General features: G+C 48.9%; 1 protein-coding gene across 3 annotated transcripts in view; it reads left to right on the top strand.

The window, feature by feature from the left end:
- Positions 1–4,183: 4,183 nt before the first annotated feature.
- Positions 4,184–17,606, top strand: part of CALB2 (calbindin 2) — a 52,728-nt gene continuing 39,305 nt past the window's right edge. For 2 of the 3 annotated variants that reach the window (XM_067543491.1, XM_067543492.1), the window contains exon 1: positions 4,184–4,395. In XM_067543491.1, the coding sequence (XP_067399592.1) occupies positions 4,305–4,395 (91 nt within the window). In that variant the 5' untranslated portion in view covers positions 4,184–4,304. The remainder of the gene's footprint in view (positions 4,396–17,606) is intronic. The other variant, XM_067543490.1, reaches the window with a different exon arrangement.

Raw genomic sequence — 17,606 nt, forward strand, 5'->3', positions numbered from 1 at the left:
TGGGATTGTTTCATCTTAGTCTGAAGTGTCAGTTAGTGGCTTTTGATGGAGACAGGACATTGGGTTAGAGGGAATGTCCGTGACTCAGTAGGGCAACTACTATTGTCAGTGGACGCAATGCTCCCTACAAGGCCTCACCAGTGCTAAATAGAGGGGAATAATCACTTCCCTCAATCTGCTGGCAATGCTCCTACTAATGCAGCCCAATATGCCGTTAGCCTTCTTGGCAATAAGGACACACTGTTTACTCATATCCAGCTTCTTGTCCACTGTAACCCCCAGGTCCTTTTCTGCAGAACTGCTGCCTAGCCAGTCGGTCCCCAGTCTGTAGCAGTGCATTGTTCCATCCTCCCAGTGGTTCCTAGAATGGGACAGAATGCTTATTAGATCTGATACCAAGATGATAGGCAAGGCTGGATTGAGGTATGGCACTCACATGAGGAAAGCAGAATATCAGCTCTTAGGTTAAAAAACACTAGTTCTAGCATTCATCTATGCCAGGAAAAGCTCACAGATGGGTACCGGCTGGAGGTGATGCCTGCCTGTCTCTGTAGACTGCTTGAGCCAGAGCTCCAAGAGGTGGGAACTACTCCATTCTCCTCAGTTCTGAAATAGGCTACCACTCCAAAGACAGGCAGGCCCCTGGTGTGGGAGCAGGGTCATAGCACAGGTGGAGGTGGGCTCTGGATTCCCTTCATTAACCCCTGGTGACAAATGCCTTTATAAAAACTTGTGAGAGATCTAAACCTAAATAAAGATTTAGGGCCCGTCTGAGCTTCGGGCTGCGGTTTGGGACAGTCCTTGTTTTTCTAAGCAGCTCCGCTGGCTCATCCATTACAGGCTGTTCTTTACCTGGGGCACACAAGAGTTTAGTCACCTGAGGGCTCTGCTACTTTGCTCTGACTCAGGGGGCTGGGCAGGCACAGGAGATCAACCTCAGTGACCCGCTGGTCCCTTCTAGCGACTCTGTCCCTGCTTTGACTGTGTCACCTACAAATGTGCAGTTGGGCTCCTGAGGCTACAGAAGTCCCAGAGACCTGTCTCCTGTTGGCCTGTGAAATTGCAATCACTGGCAGGGTGACAGGACTATTCTCATTTAATCGTGATGCTGAGCAGCCTTCAGTGGCTGTGATCAGGATTGGGCCCCGTTGAGCCAGGTGCAGTACAGACACAGCAGTAGATACAGTCCCAGTACCAAAGAGGTGACTAGAAAATGTGTAATCTGCCCTGTCCCACTTTTAAGATCTCAGACTATTCCTGGCTCTGCCACTGGCCTGCTGGTTGACCTTGGGTAAATCACTTCCCTTCTCTGTGCCTCAGTTTCCCCATCTGCAGAATGAAGATAATTATGCCTCTCTCCTTCCTGGCTTTGAGATTGAGGGCAGGAAAGTGCTGTGTGAGAGTGTGGCAGTATTATTATGTAACCCTTCTGCCAGACAGTCAGAAGCAGCAAGGGTTGGGATCTATATCTAGGGGTCCCTGTCAATGATACCATACCAAACTGGCTCAAGCCCCGATCCAGTCACCCGGGAAATCACACACTATCCCCTTGGTGCCCCAAAGGGCAATACTTCCCCTCTTGCAAGCACAGAGTCTGAGTGTAGAAAGTAAACCTTTTAATAACAGAAGGGAAGTAACACTGCATTGGTTTGGGAAACAGTGCAAGCAGAACTCATGAACTCAATGAGCCAAACCTACCCCAGAGTACAGGGCATGTCCTTCGCCTCTCCCTTCTTGCTTTCCTCTGTACTGACCGCCGTAGTGGCAATGTCCACCCCTGGGTTGGGGCTCAGCCAGTCCCCCCCCTTTGCAGGCTTCTGCTGAATGCAGGCTTGACCAGGCCTCTTCTGCTGCTGCCTCCTGCCACCTCCAGGCCTCACTGAATCTCCACTACTGGCTCTCACCATCTGCTGGCACCAACCATTCCTGGATCCCACCGTCTGCTGGCGCCAACCACTCCTGGCACCTGCCATCTGCAGGCCCCCCCACTGTCTACAGATGTTAAGCGATCCTGGCATCTGCTGGTGCCAACCACTCCTGGCATCTGCCATCTGCAGGCCCCCTGCTGTTTACAGATGCTGACCAATCCTGGCATCTGCAGCCACTGACTGCTTCTAGCTCCCACCATCTGCTGGCATTGATCATTGTAGACCACCATCTCCAAGTATTGACCAGTCCTACTGTCTGCAGGTACCACCCACTGCTAGCACCTGTCTGTTGGTTATCAGTCAAAGTTTCCCAGTTCCCTCTAGTAACTCAGTTCTTAGTGAATTTCAGCTCATAGGAAAACCTTCTGCTAATACAGAAGTAATGTCCCTGCTTTTAACCCACAAAAGACATTATTAATTCTGTCTTTTAACAGTAGGGAAAAAGTATCAATCCATACCTGAGAAGAATCCCTTCACCAGAAGTAGAACAATCTCAACAGAAAATTTCTTACACCCCTCCCCCCCTGCTATGCTGAAACATCCATCTGCCACCCTTTTTGGGCTCTATTTAGGTGAGGGTGAATTTTTTATCAGAACAGGCTAAACACAGATCTGATGCCATTTGTTTATACAGTCGAAGTACAACATTTCATTACCCCTGCAGTTAACACAAAAGTGACTTGTAACAGAATATCAGACACACTGACCATTTCCCATCATGCTCAACACCTAGTGTGCTTATGCAATATGCTGAGTACTTAATTGTACTCATTCAAATACAAAGCCCATGCAAATAACGTTCCCCCCTTTCAGCTGCTGAGTAGGGAGAGTGCCACTCAGACACTCAGACCTTGCTTACAATTATTTAGTGGTCAGTTAATGTTGCTCATGATTGACTGGCAGATATTTTTCTAGCAGACCATGACAGTAACCCAGCCACTCAGAAGCTGATCATGCTTTCACCTCCCAGCACTTCTGGACCCAATGGCTTGGACAGCAAAAGACCAGAGAGTCTGGGCATGACATGAGAGCACAGTTGAATTTCCTAGCACACACTCAGTCTAATTTGTTACAGCAAGAGCCTTGTGTAGGGGTGGGCCAGGAAAGCAGATAAATCACTTGCTCTAGCCAGATGTACCTGGCCTGCTCTGATGGTAGCAGATCTGTCTCAGTGCTATCGAGTGCCACTTGGTGCTCATCCCTATATGGGATCCTGTAGAATATCATTTGTTATACAGCACAGCAGTGGGGTCTCTCTTAATTGTCTCTCTTAATTGTCAGCTCCAGAGACCTGCAGTTCCTCTCCTGTGAACAGACACATCCTGGGAAGAGGCAGCAACGATCCCCAGGATGCCTGAAGCGTGCTTTAGAAGGATTGCTTTGTAAGATGGGCCACTGATAAGGCCCATTGCAGTCACCAGCTAAGCCATTCACGTGTGGCCTCTGGCTCCATGAAGATACGTCTCTTCCATCGCCACCACTTCAGCTAAAGCTGATTCTCTGTTGGGTGCAGCAGGGTTAGATTTTTATCCTCACTCAGCTGCATTCCACAGGGTATCATGGCCCATACGCTAGAGAAGGACTGGCTGGGAGAGCTGGAGAGGCAGCATCCCACCAGCCCGAGGATGCGAGGGGACTTCAGTCTCCCTGGCCCTTCCAGTCCTTGGTTTCTCTGCTGAGACTGACAACAAAGGGGACAATGCAACAAGTACCGGTTCCGGGTGGCAGATCGGGCCTGAGCCCTGTCAGCCCAATTCACATTGACAAAGGATCAGACCTCAGGATAACTATTTCTCCTTGCTACAAACCTGGGCCAGGACAGAACAGCTCTGAATTCTCTGCCTCAGCCAGAGGGGCCTTGAAAGTCTTTGAGCTCAGCCCAGTTGGATCTGGACTCCCTTACAATAGGTCCAGCTGGCCTGTCTCACCCCAGAGCAAGCCAGCTGTTTGCTTTGGACCACACAGAGCTGCTTTTAATAGGCGAGGCACTGTGTTAGGGGTCGTGACTCTGGACCAGCCTGTGTGACAGATCAATGACAATAATTCCAGAGCTGGGTCTTTTTAACTAGATGCGGTCAGCTCCTGCTATGCAGAAACCCTTCCAATGTTTGTGAAATCCTGGAAACTCAGATCCTCCCTTCGCCCCACATCTCCCAGCCTCCCCATTTCTCTCTTGCATTGCCTTCTTTTTTTCTAGGCTGTATGGTGGGTTCTCAGGGTCTGTGCACCCTCTAGTGGCTGCCAGGGCCCTGTGCGGGCTCCAGCGGGTTTATATAAAGGCAGAGCAGAGAGCGGCAGGAGATATTGGTGGTGAGATCACTGGAGCTGAAGAGAGGAGCCAGAGAGCAGCACTGAGGGTTGCCCTGGTAGCTGACCATGGCAGTGAAGCAGCAAGCACCTTACCTGCACTTGGCTGAGCTCACAGCGTCCCAGTTCCTGGACATCTGGAAACATTACGATTCTGATGGTCAGTAAGAACCTCCCCCCAAAACCTCTTTTAAAGCTCAGATTCCTTTAGGAGGATTTTAAAAAAAAATCTTAAATACTTGATAAAAACCCATCCCCGTGTGCTATTGCTAGGGCCAGATCTGTGTGCATTTGGGCTTTGGAAATATATAGTCTTCTATCAGGACTGCTGTAAAAATGCCTTTTCCTAACATGCATGCTTTTTATTGTTATTGTTAGGAAACTTTTTCAGTGGAAATTGACCCGGCTAGGAGACCCTGGCACTACGGTATTGAACCTAGGAGTCTCCCAGCCCATCTGTTCTGTTTGGTGTGACATTGCTCCAGCATCCTAAACTACTGGGGATAAACTCCTACTGTAATGTGCTGTGTCTATCTTTGTTTGTGACGGGCATGTGTCCTTGTGGGAGACTTTGCTCACTAGTTGCAGCCTTTTAACATATGGAGCTGGCTAGTATTTTGTTTTGTTACCCCAATAGTTCTTGTCCACTGGACTCCCCCGATGTTAACTCCAATCCCTTGTGGTACTGTTCTGTGACTGTTCCTCCTTCTGTGGGTTGTGTTTTATGTTCAGTGAAGTCGGGATCTAATGGGGAATAAAAGTGACACTTGCAGTGAAATGAAGCAGTACTATTCTCTTGGGAAAGGGTTAGGTTTGTTGTGTCCTTTCAGTCAGTTGTTGGCTTCAAAACCAGATGGAAAGTGAAGTTTTTGCAGCTTTGACTCAGAGATGCCAACACCACCTGAAAACAAACCTGGCTTTAAATCTGTCCTAATGTGGACCAGAGAGAGCCCCCACTGTGCATGTCAGATCCCTTTACTTCATCTCCCTGCCCCTCTTGAAGAGGGAATGATCAGAGCTGTGCAGAAGGGTCTCAATACAGCTGTTATTGCAGAGCGCCCAGCTCCTCTGTCACAGACAGCTGCTGTCAAGGGGCAGATAGCCCAGGTAAGCCATCCCTGAATCATAGCCACTTGCAGACCCTGGTAATCAGGCAGTCTTTTTACTTGGTCCTGTAATCTTGACCTCCCACCCATCGTGCACAAAAGGAATGTTGCTCATGGGCATTCACTGTTAGTTAATGGAATTCCCCATGCAGGGCAGGTGGAAACTTACATCTTAGGACTCCAGGATCTTTATTCAAAGGGAGCGGGAGTGCTGAAGTACAGGCCTCTTAATTGTTTAAAATAAATAAATAACTTCATATTAGTTTCAAGCCCCCACTCTGGACCAAAGGTGCCGAGAGGCTTTCCTGGGATGCTGAGCTGTAGCTCCTGTCAGAAGGAAATGGCAAGTGTGCGAGAGAAAGCCTCTGATTCCTGCAGGAAGAAGCCGGAATGTTAGCAAGTCGCAGGGAGTTTGATGCACAGCATCAGTGTGGTGGGTGTGCAGGTCATCAAGATGGTAAAGCTGGGTGTAAGAAGGGGAAATTGAGTCTAGGGGGAAGTGCAAGAAGGGGCACTAGGGGGGATGATGGTGGAGTGGTCATGCTGGCTGGCTGCTCAATTTCTCCTCTCCGCCTTGTAGAGCTGTCCTTTCTAGAAACATGTGCTGATTGGAACAGACTGGTGGGGAGCCCTGTATTTGCCCATTGCATATTTGTCAGGGGTGTGGAGTAAAGCGGGTAAAACACCAGTCCTGAAACATCTGGAACATCTAATAAACACAGTCTGAGTAAACAGGGTGTTGACGTGTAAACAGTGTAATTTACCAATGAATCAGTACATATGGAAGGGGCAGGTAGAGCAGAGGACTTCCCAGGAGACTGGGGGCACTTACTTGGCATGACTTCCCACCAGTTATCATTGTCATGCTAGATTATCATTAGCCATGTTCTTGCCATTGCGTCACCTCGCTGACAGCAATTGGAGCAGAAGGCAAGACACCGACACTCCTGAAGCAAAGCCCCAAATCGAAACACCCCTGAATCTGGGGGGGAGAGGGAGGCTGGCTCCGGAGGATCCCAGCTTTGCCCATCTCTAGCAGAAATGCCACAGCATGGTAAAGCTGGGGGTGGGAAGGGGAAGTTGAGTCTAGGAGGAAGTGCAAAAGGGGGCACTAGGGGAAATGAGGGTGGAGTGGTCATTACTCATAAGTCCAAGGAGCCTCCCAGCACTTGGGCATTTATAAAGGGGTCATTAAACTGGAGAAGGGAAAATACAAGAAGATTTAAAATCCTGTATCAAGAAACAAAGTGAACAGAAAGGCTTCAGGAACAAGAGAGCATTGGCAGCAATGAAGTAGGAATTCAGTAAGATCCAAGGATAAAACAAAGATTCCATGAGGGTGTCCCATCCAGGCACCTTTAGCTCCATCTCCTTCTTTCTGTGACTCAGAGTTTGTTCATCTAAAAGCCAGTTCCTTCATCATTTTTTTGTTTTCAGTCTTGTCCTTGGGGCCCTTCTCTTCCCCCTCCCTCTGCAACCGTTCCTCCCACCAAGACCTGCAAAGAAAACCTCTTCTGATTATCAACTCTCCCTCAGGGCATTGCAGAGACCAATTAAACCATGCCACCTGCTTCAGAAACACTTGCCTCTCACTCCACAACCCAGCACACCTCTGTAAACAAACTGCAGACAGGAGAGTCTTGGGTTCATTTGCTTTCAAAATCTGCTGGCATTAGTTGCTCTCTCAGTTTGAAACTGTTAGCCAAGTAAAGCAACTTGTGATTATTTTAAATCAGCCAGCCAGGAACAATATGCTGGGTGTTGAGAGCAAAGCAATTCAAAGACTCATTGCTGGTTGCATCAAAATAACCACAGAGCTCTTTGCAGTGGCAGAGTCACTGCAACTAGGGGAGTGCTAACTGGGTTCTCGTTCACACCTTATAGTACCAACTCTAGTCTGGTTCTTTGACAAAACTGTGAGCTGAGTTATGGCTGCAGAAACTTTATTACCATCAATGATGGAAGAGGCAGAGAGAACCCAGCTGGAGGTTTCCACGCTGCCATCATGAGAAAAATTGTGGCAAATTCTGCTCTTAGTTACGTCCGTATAAATTTGGAGTAATGTCACTGAAATCAGCAAATTGATTTGGATTTACACTATTGTAACCGAGAACAGCATTTGCCCCCCTCCACTTTCTTTTCATTTATAAACTTAACAGATTTTATCAGCATTCCCTGAGAGATTCAATATGGAATGACACAATGCCATTTTTGCTCAATCACTTCTCCAAGCACCCTTAACACTGCAAAAGGCTGGGCTTTAACAATTCCCCTGGCGTTGCAACCCCTCACCGCTGGAAGCAAGGAGTACAGCTGGAGTTAAAAATGTCTTCATTTACATGAGCAAGAATCTTTCCCAGTAAGTCTCACAGACCTGAAGGCCAGAAGGGACTGCTGTGCTAGTCTAGCCTGTCCTCCTGCAGCACATCGGCCAGCGATTTCACCCAGTGATTTTGTGAGGTCCTACATGGTAGCATCTAGGGGGTTCTACTGAAGGACTTGGAGAATGTGATTTCTTTGCCTCTGCCACACAGCAAGCCCAAGGGAAGCATGCTCAGTGCACCATGGGGGTGGCAGCCACGGTGCTAGAGAGCTGCTATATTTGGGTCAGTTCTCTCCTTGACAGTGGCTGGACATGCAGCTGAAAGTATTAACCCATCGGGGAAGAAGCAGGTGGGAGCTACACTAGCAAAGGAGAATGGCAGCGCTTACCTGACAGGTCAGCACAAAGCAGGGTGTGTGCCTGGTTAATGTGCCTGGTTTACTTTTGCTCCCAGCCGAGTGGAGGTGAGGGTTTTCAGGCTAGAGGCAGCCAAGGCATTGATTCAAATGCCCAGGGAAACTAATTAAAACATCAGGTACCATTAGTGACAAGCAAAATCCACCTTGCTTTTCCCCTTTGATTTTTCTCTCTTTGTCATTTCGTCCTCTGTCCCTCATTCACGCCTTAGATCTTACAAAGGTGTGAATTTCTAGCTGGTTTTTCTCTTTCACAGTTTGTCTTCCTCAGCCTCTTTCTCTTACTCCTTTCACTTAGGCTCCATCTATCTCTCTTTCTGATTTCCTAGGTCTCAACATCAGCCACAAACTCCTCTGCTTCTAGTTCTCAGTTTTTCCCTTGGAAGATACAATTTTACCCCCCCCCCCCGATTTCAATTCATTACTCATACATGTTGTCAATAGGAGTCTTTCCAATGATGTCAGTAGGCTTCAGATCAGACCCGCACTGCCCGGGTGCCAAACTAGGCTCCCATTCTCCTTTCACAAGTGTTCAAAGATTGCGCTGCGGAGGAGCTATCTGTACGTAGATAGTTAATAGATAATATGGCAGTCAACAGCACTCGAGTCTCTGGCATTGCTCACAGGCTTTCTTGGACCAATAAAGATTGCAAGTGGTTCTGACTTGACAATGCTTTATACATGGTGTGCTTGCGTGTTTGCACTGTGCATGAAATGCTACGGCCACTGTGCGGTGCTGTGTGTAGCACACCTTGCTTAGGCTCACAGCTGTGATTCTTGGCAGTGCACTAAAGGCTCTTATGGGAGATGGATCTCTAACGTCTAGAAGGAGGGGGAGGAGGCTCGGTAGCCCATCCATACCTGGTACAGGAGTCTGATCTGCTAGGGCAGCCTCCCATCCACAAAGTGTGCATGACAAGCCAGTGCCCTGGGTTCTCACTCATCTGAAATATTGGCCTACTCAGGCATCACGCTGGTATGGAAAGGCCGGGGCACCTCTGGGCAACTGGTGGATTCTTTGCTCCTGGGAGACCCTGCCTGTTTCCTTTTACCTTGCAAAGCAGCTTGTGAGTGTTTGTACTTAAATTGAATTCACTCGAACTAGAAACCCCGAGCCTGGCCTGGGGCTGCCAGCATGGGCCAGTGTAGAGAGAGGCCGAGGGAGGGAGTCTGGCCCCATTCCAGGCAGCAGCAGGGCAGGATTCTCACCCAGTACTCAAGAAAGTGCTGAGAGGTAGCCCCGTGACAGTGCCAGGCAGTTCACCAAGGGGGTACGGTCAGTCTCCCCTGCCGCACGGGGCAGGAGGGCATGCTGCTCCGGTACAGAGGGCTGACAACCCATGTTCAGTGTGCGTGCCCTAGCTTTCCTGCTGGAATCCTACTCTGTCTGGCAGGTCTCCAAGGGCAAAGGACACATTATGCAACATCCCTGTTCTGCTTCCTCTCACAGTGATTGCCAGCAGAGGAGTTTGGCCCAAAATGTGATCATTCTCTGGGCCTTGGTGAGCAAGGGGTTAACCTCAGCTCAGTGTGGGCAGGTGCTCCAGGACAAGTCTGAGCTATAGCCTTAGGTAGGATGGACTCCACTCTCAGGCTCACCGGGCAGGGTTGAACCCCACGTTGGGGAGTTTTAGGTTATATGCACTGAGCCTGGAGACAAGCTCTTGCTAACGGTGACACCCCTGCTGGCTTTCTCCATCAGTTATAGCCTCCCCGCTCTCCTTTTCTTCCCCAATTCGGAGGGTTACCAAGAGTCAGTGGTGCCTGGGTACAAAATCATGGTCCCTTGAAGGCCAGAATGCATCATACAGTGATCTAGTCTGACTCGCAGCGTAACAGCTCGGAGAACCTCACCCAGCGAGTCCTACATCATGCCGAGCAGCGTGAAAGCTCAGGGAGCCTGAGTCGTGAGACATTGTCCCCAGTTTGATTTTCCTTTGCTTATAAGATAGGCCCAGCAAAAATTACTTGCTGTTAGTTGACAGGCAAAAGTTCTGTTTAAAATGTAGCTGCCTCGGAACATTGGTGCTGACGCTACATGAATTATGCACTGAATTGGTGGGAGCTGTTTTTCCTTCAGGGTGTGGAGCCCTAGAAGGTGTAAAGGACAACTGATGTGTCCCCGTGCAACGTTGCTTGATACAGACATCCTGTTGGGAGAGCTCAGTTAAATCCTGTCTGCCTTACTTATTCAAAGTCCAGGGGAGATTGCAAGAAAAGAGAGAGAAGGATAAGTGGGGGCCTATACTGGTGTGTCAGACTTCAGCAGTGCCCCTATCTTTGGCTACATAGCAACCATGCACCTGCTGTTGTATAGGTGAATTCACAGGTAAGGGAAAATACAAACAAGATTCGAATCTGGGGGAATTCTCCCCACTTGAGATGGTTATGCGTGTGCATTGCACAGTATTTAATTCTTTTAGCATGGGCTAAGCTGGATGCCCACTTGAGCAGTGTCTTCATGGTGGCCAGAGGAGCAGACAAAGAGTGAAACTTCAGCAATAGCTGCAACTTGCTCTGATCTGCAGTGAAGCTTATTTGGCCTAAATTGGCTTTAGTCTAGAAGATAAAGCTGGCTTGGGCAGGTCCTGGAGGGAGAAATTAGCCACTGTGCTGAAGAGCAGGGCACTAGTGAAATCCCACGGCAGCATGGTTTCAGAGGTGCCTGGCTGTGGTGCTGGCTGCATGTCAAGGGATGACTTGCACCCCAGAGAGCAGCTTCTGGAGGCTGAGAGTGGAAGCTGGTTAGGGAGCATGTCTGAGCTAATCATTTCCCTGCGGCTTTGGCAGATAACATGAAGTTTGGTGATTTTTTTTTAAACGGCTTGTTGTTTTCATTGCTCCCAGCTCCAGTCACTAGCCTGGCAAGATAGAATTTCCCTTTCAATTTCAAACCAATATTTGCAGATAATAGTGTGACACCGTTTGCACCACTCTACTTGGGACTTTTCTTCTGTACAGAAATGCAAGTTAAACCCTTTGTTAAGGCAATCCAACTGGCTGCTTTGGGACCCTACCATACACATGGCTGCCGTGCAGGGGCATAGAAATGGAACCCTTCTTAGCGGGGAGTGATGGAGGAGTCACGCAGTTAGATTAATCAAGCCAGCTCTAGGATCACTGGAGGCTGCTGCCCTGGAAGGACTGATGCCCAACCGCAAAGTCTGGTTCAGGTCATTGTCTTCTTCAGGGATCCATTGATTATTCAAACCCAACTCACAAAGCAATGCAAAGTTTTTCCCCAGTCCTCCTACAGGTCATCTGCCAGGGTCCCCTGCTCCACAGCCTTCCACGGGAGCCTTCTTAAGCCTGTCCCCTTGACCCAGGGGCTTTCTGCCAGAGCTCCTGAGGCCTGGCAGCTCTCTAACAGTTGGGCTGTATGCTGGCTTCTGTAACCCATCAGAGTCAGCTAGGAGGTTGCTGATTAGTCACAGGTAAGGCTGGGCTCAACTCTCCTTAAAGGGCCAGCCACGCTGTGAGACACATGGTTAGGCAGCATCGTTCAGTGGACAGAGCCCTGAACTAGCCCATGGGAGTTATGGTTTCTAGCTGCTGATTTGGAGTAAATCACCAACAAACTTTAAAGCATGCCTCTGGCTTTGGGTGCCCCACCCGGGACCCCTCTAGCCTGATTGTTCAGATGTATCGAGCACCCATAACTTCGGGTGAAGTCAATGGGAGGTTGGGTGTTCAGCACCTTTGAAAAGCAAGCACTAAGTGTCTCAAGTTGTGTACCCAAGATCAGTAACTGCTGCTGAAAAATTTAGCCTTAAACGTCTATGTGCCTCAGTTTCCCTGTATGTGAAATGGTGATAGTACTTAACCACCCTTGTAAAGCGCTTTGATGAAAAGGGCTATGAAAGCCACCGTGCTCACATATCACTGATGGGCCAACTAAAAGAACATAGATACATTGTATATGTGTAAAAACCAGTTATATATATAAAAAACAGGACCCAACCACTCACTGGGGGAGTGCAGGGCTCCATGCCCATTGCTGGAAGAGTGGAGGGGAGCACCCACCAACACAAACAAGCTGATGTAAAAACAGGGTGGACTCAAAGTGATGGCTCTGAAGTAAATAGCCACAGCTCAATGCCTTGCTCTGCCATAGACTTTCTAGGGCAAGTCCCTTAGTCTCCTGTATCTCAGCTTCCCAGCCAGAAAATAGGGATAATAGTACTCCCCTAGGGGTCAGAGGTGCTGTGAGGATAAATACACTGTGAGGTATACAGAGACTATAGTAACAGGGGCTGTGTGAGAACCTGAACTAGATTAAGGTTCTGTCTCTAAAGCATCTGGTGTTGTGGACAGAACCCTATGGGCCATTGTTCTCTTGTGTGATGACAGTTTCTAAGTTGATCCGTTCCATAGTTTCAGTATTTTTGAGCGATGGCTGCCTGGGAATCAAGGGGTGACAAGGAAACAGAGATTTAGATGGCTAGGTTTCCCCCTTTGGGTCTGATTCCACAGGGAGTCCCAGCCAAGCTGGGCTCACATTTTTTTTAAAATGATGGTTTTATACAATTTTTCCTTTTGTCAGCGAGGAACGAAAGCGGCTTTTTTCAGCTCTGGCTAGGCTCGTTAATGCGATAGTAATAAGCTGAACAGGGAAAAGGCTGAGACATGTGGCTGGTGGGTCAACGCTAGGCCGCTGCTGGTGGGTGTGGTGAATTTTAGTGTGTGAGACTGATGGTACCAGCCAGGTGTCAGCAAGTTCCCCTATACAGCTCTGCCAAGGCACCACAGCCCTGACTGGCACCAACCCCTGCTTTCCCAGTGGTTGGTCTCCCCTAAGTGGAGATTAGAAACCCATTTGTACGCTAGCATTGAACTCATGGCATCCTTGACTTGTGCTGGACTGGGCCCCCTGAAGGCCACCGGCGATGAAAGGACAATGCAGCTTCAGTGTGCTGAGGAGCTTTGAAGCTGGCTGCTTGGTTGGATGGACACCATCCAACTCAGCTGATGTATAAACAGGGTGGACTCAAAGTGATGGCTCAGAAGTAAATAGCCACAGCTATTGCCACCATACTCTTCAGCCTGTCTTCTGACTGGGCACAGATACCAGGCGAGGGTCTTCTCACTCCAGATAAATAGGCGGCAAAGCTCTCTGCCTGGCTGATGCAGGCATGAGGTCCACTTGTGATCCACTTCCTCACCTCTGACTGTTGCTATGGGTAGCTGAATCTTGAAGGAATGGCTACTAGCTGTACACAGAACTCGCTGTGCAAAGTGGAGTTACTGCCCGAAGTGGCTAAAAGACAAAGCGACTCCCAAGGCTGGCAGTCCACTGAATGTAACTCTTGGCCATGTGGTGACACAGAGGGAGGAAGGATCACCCAGTGGTCAGGGCAGTAGCCAGAGAGCTGGGTTCAACTGTCTACTCTGCCACAGATGCCCTGTGTGACCTTAGGACATTCATCTAGCTTCTCTGTGCTTCAGTTTCCTCTCTGTAAAATGCTGATAATAGCATAGTCCCCTACTCACCGTGTGACTGTGAGGGTAAATACATTAAAGATTGTGAGGGGCTCAGACACTGTAATGGGGGCCAAATACATACTCTAGCAAGAGGAGCAAAATTCTGGACTGAGACACTTAGTTGAGCAGCAGCCTTGGGGGGAAAAAAAAGCAGTGGAGAGCAGAATCCAAAGTGCCATGTCTGTCCACTGACAGGCTGTAAATAACCTGATGGATGAAATTTTGGCAGCTACTTGACCCTGGCTGTGGGTCATTTACATTGCAGTAGTAGGAGGGTAAGCACCACTTGCTTAGCTGAGTGCTCTGAAGTGGCCATGGCAGTGGAGAATCCGGCTATTTGGCTCTTGTCTTGGTTTTGTTTTTCTTTTTGAGTTGCTAAACCAATTGCGACTGTTTAACTGACTGTAAAGGCGCTTGGGTCTCCTCTGCATCTTTTATAGATGAGGAAGAGGAAGAATGGTTTCATGGTCAATGCACTAGACTGGGGCTCAGATTATCTTCCTGGCTGCACCCCAAATTTCCCATGTGCCCTTTGGGAAGTCACGGCATGGCTCAGATTCCCATTTGTAAAATGGGAACAATAATGTCTCCCTACCTCTCTATGGGGAGTTTGTGAGGTTCAATCCACAATCAGAGCTGCTGAGGTCCAGGGAATCTGGACAGATTTTACACAAAGACGATGAATCCCCCAGCTTCTGTTGTCTACCTGATGCTCTGTGACTGTGCTGCTAACACCAGTGAAGGGTCCTGCCAATGAGAGGCAGAATTCCAGTTGCCATAGATGGTGGGCACAGCTGGGTGGAGAAGACCATCTGTTTCCCACAGAGCCGTCGCTCTTAAAACAGGCCACTGTCATGTGGGCCTGCACTTGTAAGGTCTTTGAAACCTGAGGATCAGCCTTGGGCAGCAAAGGAACATTTGAAGAGGCGCCTTGGCGCTATTCAGTTCATTCTATCTACAAACACTCTGGAGAACAGCGATGGAGCTATAGCAAGGAGACATTTGGACCATTTCATTCATCCTATGTAATGATATGTTCTCGCTATCAACTTGGTCACTTCATAATGCAGACCTTTCATGAGGGCTGATCACCTGGCGCCATGTCATGTGTGTATGGCTCCATGGCCATGCTGCAGTTTGGGAAATGAGCAAGAGGGTGAACTAACACCTATCTTCCACTGGTGCTAGAGACTCCATGAAACCCACGAGGGATTTGGCTATTGATACTGATTTACATGGAAGACGTTCAGCGACCTTGGTGATGGATGGCACTATAAAACCATGAGCTAGGCAGACAGAGAGTGTTAATGACAGACAGAGATAGGCAGACAGACAGTGTCAATGGGAGTTATAACTGTTACGCCTTTGGATGTGCCGAGGAGACTAGACCTGTCTGGCTGTGGGCATTTTTCAGCACAGTTCTGCTTTCTGTCAGCCTTACCTGGATAGAGCTGGCAAGAGAGAGATTGAGACTATAGATTAATTTATTTATGTTCCAATTCCTAGTATTCCTCTTGGATACTGCAAGAAAGTATCTTCTTGAAGGCAAAAATGATCTTCTAGGATCTGAGCATACGGTATTGAAAGATAAGGTTGATGTAGGCTCTCTGGATAAAGTAGTGACTGTCTACACCCATATTACTTTAGACTCTCATCTCATTCTATTTCATAGGGTAGGTGGGGTCAGGTGGGATGACTCCGTAGCTAGCAGGTTAATGATGATTTTTGGATGGGTTGGTGTCTGAGAATAGAGGACAGAGAAGATGAAGCTTCAAATTGACCTGTTCTGTTCCAGGAAGATAAGAATCCAGAGCCCATAGAAGCAGAAGCTCAGTGAATGGAGCATTAACTTGCAGTAGGAACGGTGACAAGGATAAATAGAATCCGTCTCCAATTCATTTTCTCTCAGTTGCTTTCAAGACAAGTCTTTGAGGAGATGGCTTCATTGTAGCTCTGCCAGTCTTGTCAATCCTCCCTAAGGCTCTCTGTTAGGAGGCGTCACCTGATAAACACCTGCTGTTCTCTGGATAACATGTTGAACTGCATCTCTGATTCCCTGAGAACATCCAGTGAAGACAGGCCAGGAGAGCCAGGGGAAATTAAGGTGTATATCAGAAGAAGGCTGACATGCATGGACCTTCAGAGTTAAAGAGGGAGATCTGTGAAGCAAGTGAATACTTTGCCTGAGTAATGTGACTAATTATTAGAACTGACACTAATTTCCCTCCTCCAAGAGACATTGCTTATGACCACACCAGTAAAAACGCTACATAGATCTCCAGCAAGGGCTCACAGATACCCTGGTACTGCTAGGGCACTGCATTGAATAACAAGTAATGAGTGCTCCTGATACCTTTGTATTTCCCAGTTCCTGAGCTCTCTGTCGGCAGGAGCTGCCCCGGTGCACATACTGGCTTCATGTGCAAGAAGCACCTCCGCTCCAGCGCTGCCCTGGTGGAAGGCTGGGGCCCCGTGCTCATCCTGGGAGAACAATCAGTAAAGCCTGTAATGTGAGCTATCAGCACTGAGGTGTAGTCAGAGGCTGTCACTTGGCTGTGTGGAGATGGAGGTTGTGGACACAAAAACCAAAAAGGTGTCTCACGGTTCCAGGAAGGTGAAGTGCCCTGGCCAGATTTCAGTTGGGCACTCGAAGCATCACCTGCTCATGACCACAGGCTGGTGGGCAGGCTGCATTTCTCCTGGGACAGGTGCCAACTCTTCCATATTCTCTAGTTATTTCCCTCAACCAGCTAGTATCGCCTCCACCTTATCTGGATTGCACCTCCATCTGGATTGCAGTTCACCCATCTGCAGGCCCACAGGGAAAGCAGAGTCCACACACTATGTCCACTGAACAAGAGCCAGATGCCATCAGCATAGTGACAGTGCCTTGGTCCCAAACGCAGGGGGTTGGACTAGATGACCTCCTGAGGTCCCTTCCAACTCTAATATTCTATGATTCTATGATTCTATTTGTCCAAGTAGTTGTAAAACTCCATCATTACTAAAGGGTGGGTGACAGTGGAAACCCCAGCTCCAGGAGCCAGCGGAGGGGCGAACAATTGCCTCCCCCAATGCCCTGGACTCTCTCAGAGCAGCAGGAATGGAAGCATCCTAAGCTGATACTTTAGCCTGCATGAAAGATGACTTTTCCAGCAACACAGGGCATGACCTTCAAGCCCTAATAGTCTGAGGGTCTCTCTGCACTGCAACTAACCACCGGTGGCTGGCCCATGCCAGCTGACTTAGGCTCCTGGGGCTGTTTAACTGCGATGTAGATAAGACCCTCCCACCTTGCAGGGTCCTAGAGCCCAGGCTGCAGCCCAAGCCTGAACGTCTACACCTCAGTTAAACAGCCCCTTAGCCTGGCCCCACAAGCCGGAGCCACGGTCGTCTAATTGCAGTGTGGACGTACCCTGAGAGGAGTTAAAGTCATTCCCCAATAATTCAGGAAGAAGGGGGGCAGGGATGGGGAGATAAGCAGGCTTCTCCCTAGCTTTTACCCCTGGGTGTTTTGTTCTGCAGAGCTTCCCTTTGGTGCAGCTGAGACAAAATACCATGCCAGCTTCGTCTTCTGTATTTTAGGCAGGAGCCTGGGTAGAGAAGCTCAGATCTGTCTGAATTCCTTTCCTTCCGGCCCGGAAGAGCCTTGTGCAATGCAAACTGGACCTTGTCCGTGTGTGTTATTCTGGGCACGGCTGTAGGACAAGCCTCATTAGTCACCGTGATGGGAAAGCGAAGAGACAGTCCAACTGCTCTGTTTCCAGTCGCTCGGTGCACTCACATTCCCAACTGCTGGCTGGGGGAAGGGCGCGGAGGGGGCGTCAGCGGCACGTCTATTTGTGTAGCCGACTTGGATAAGAAGGGGGCAGGCGCTGCAGGCGGGTGATAGCGATTGCTGCCTCCCTGCTCCTTGGATTCCTGGCTGAGCGCTGCAGCCCCAAGGGCGCGTTATTAAATCTTTGATGAATCCTCATCCTGCTTGCTCGCCTCGGCATGAAAAAACCAAGCACAGGAGCCTTTTAGATGGCAATTATAAAGCAAT

The sequence above is a fragment of the Emydura macquarii genome, unplaced genomic scaffold (genome assembly GCF_026122565.2).
Source record: "Emydura macquarii macquarii isolate MOO-44397 ecotype Brisbane River unplaced genomic scaffold, CSIRO-AGI_Emac_v2 contig_890, whole genome shotgun sequence".
In the NCBI taxonomy this organism is placed as follows: domain Eukaryota; kingdom Metazoa; phylum Chordata; order Testudines; family Chelidae; genus Emydura; species Emydura macquarii.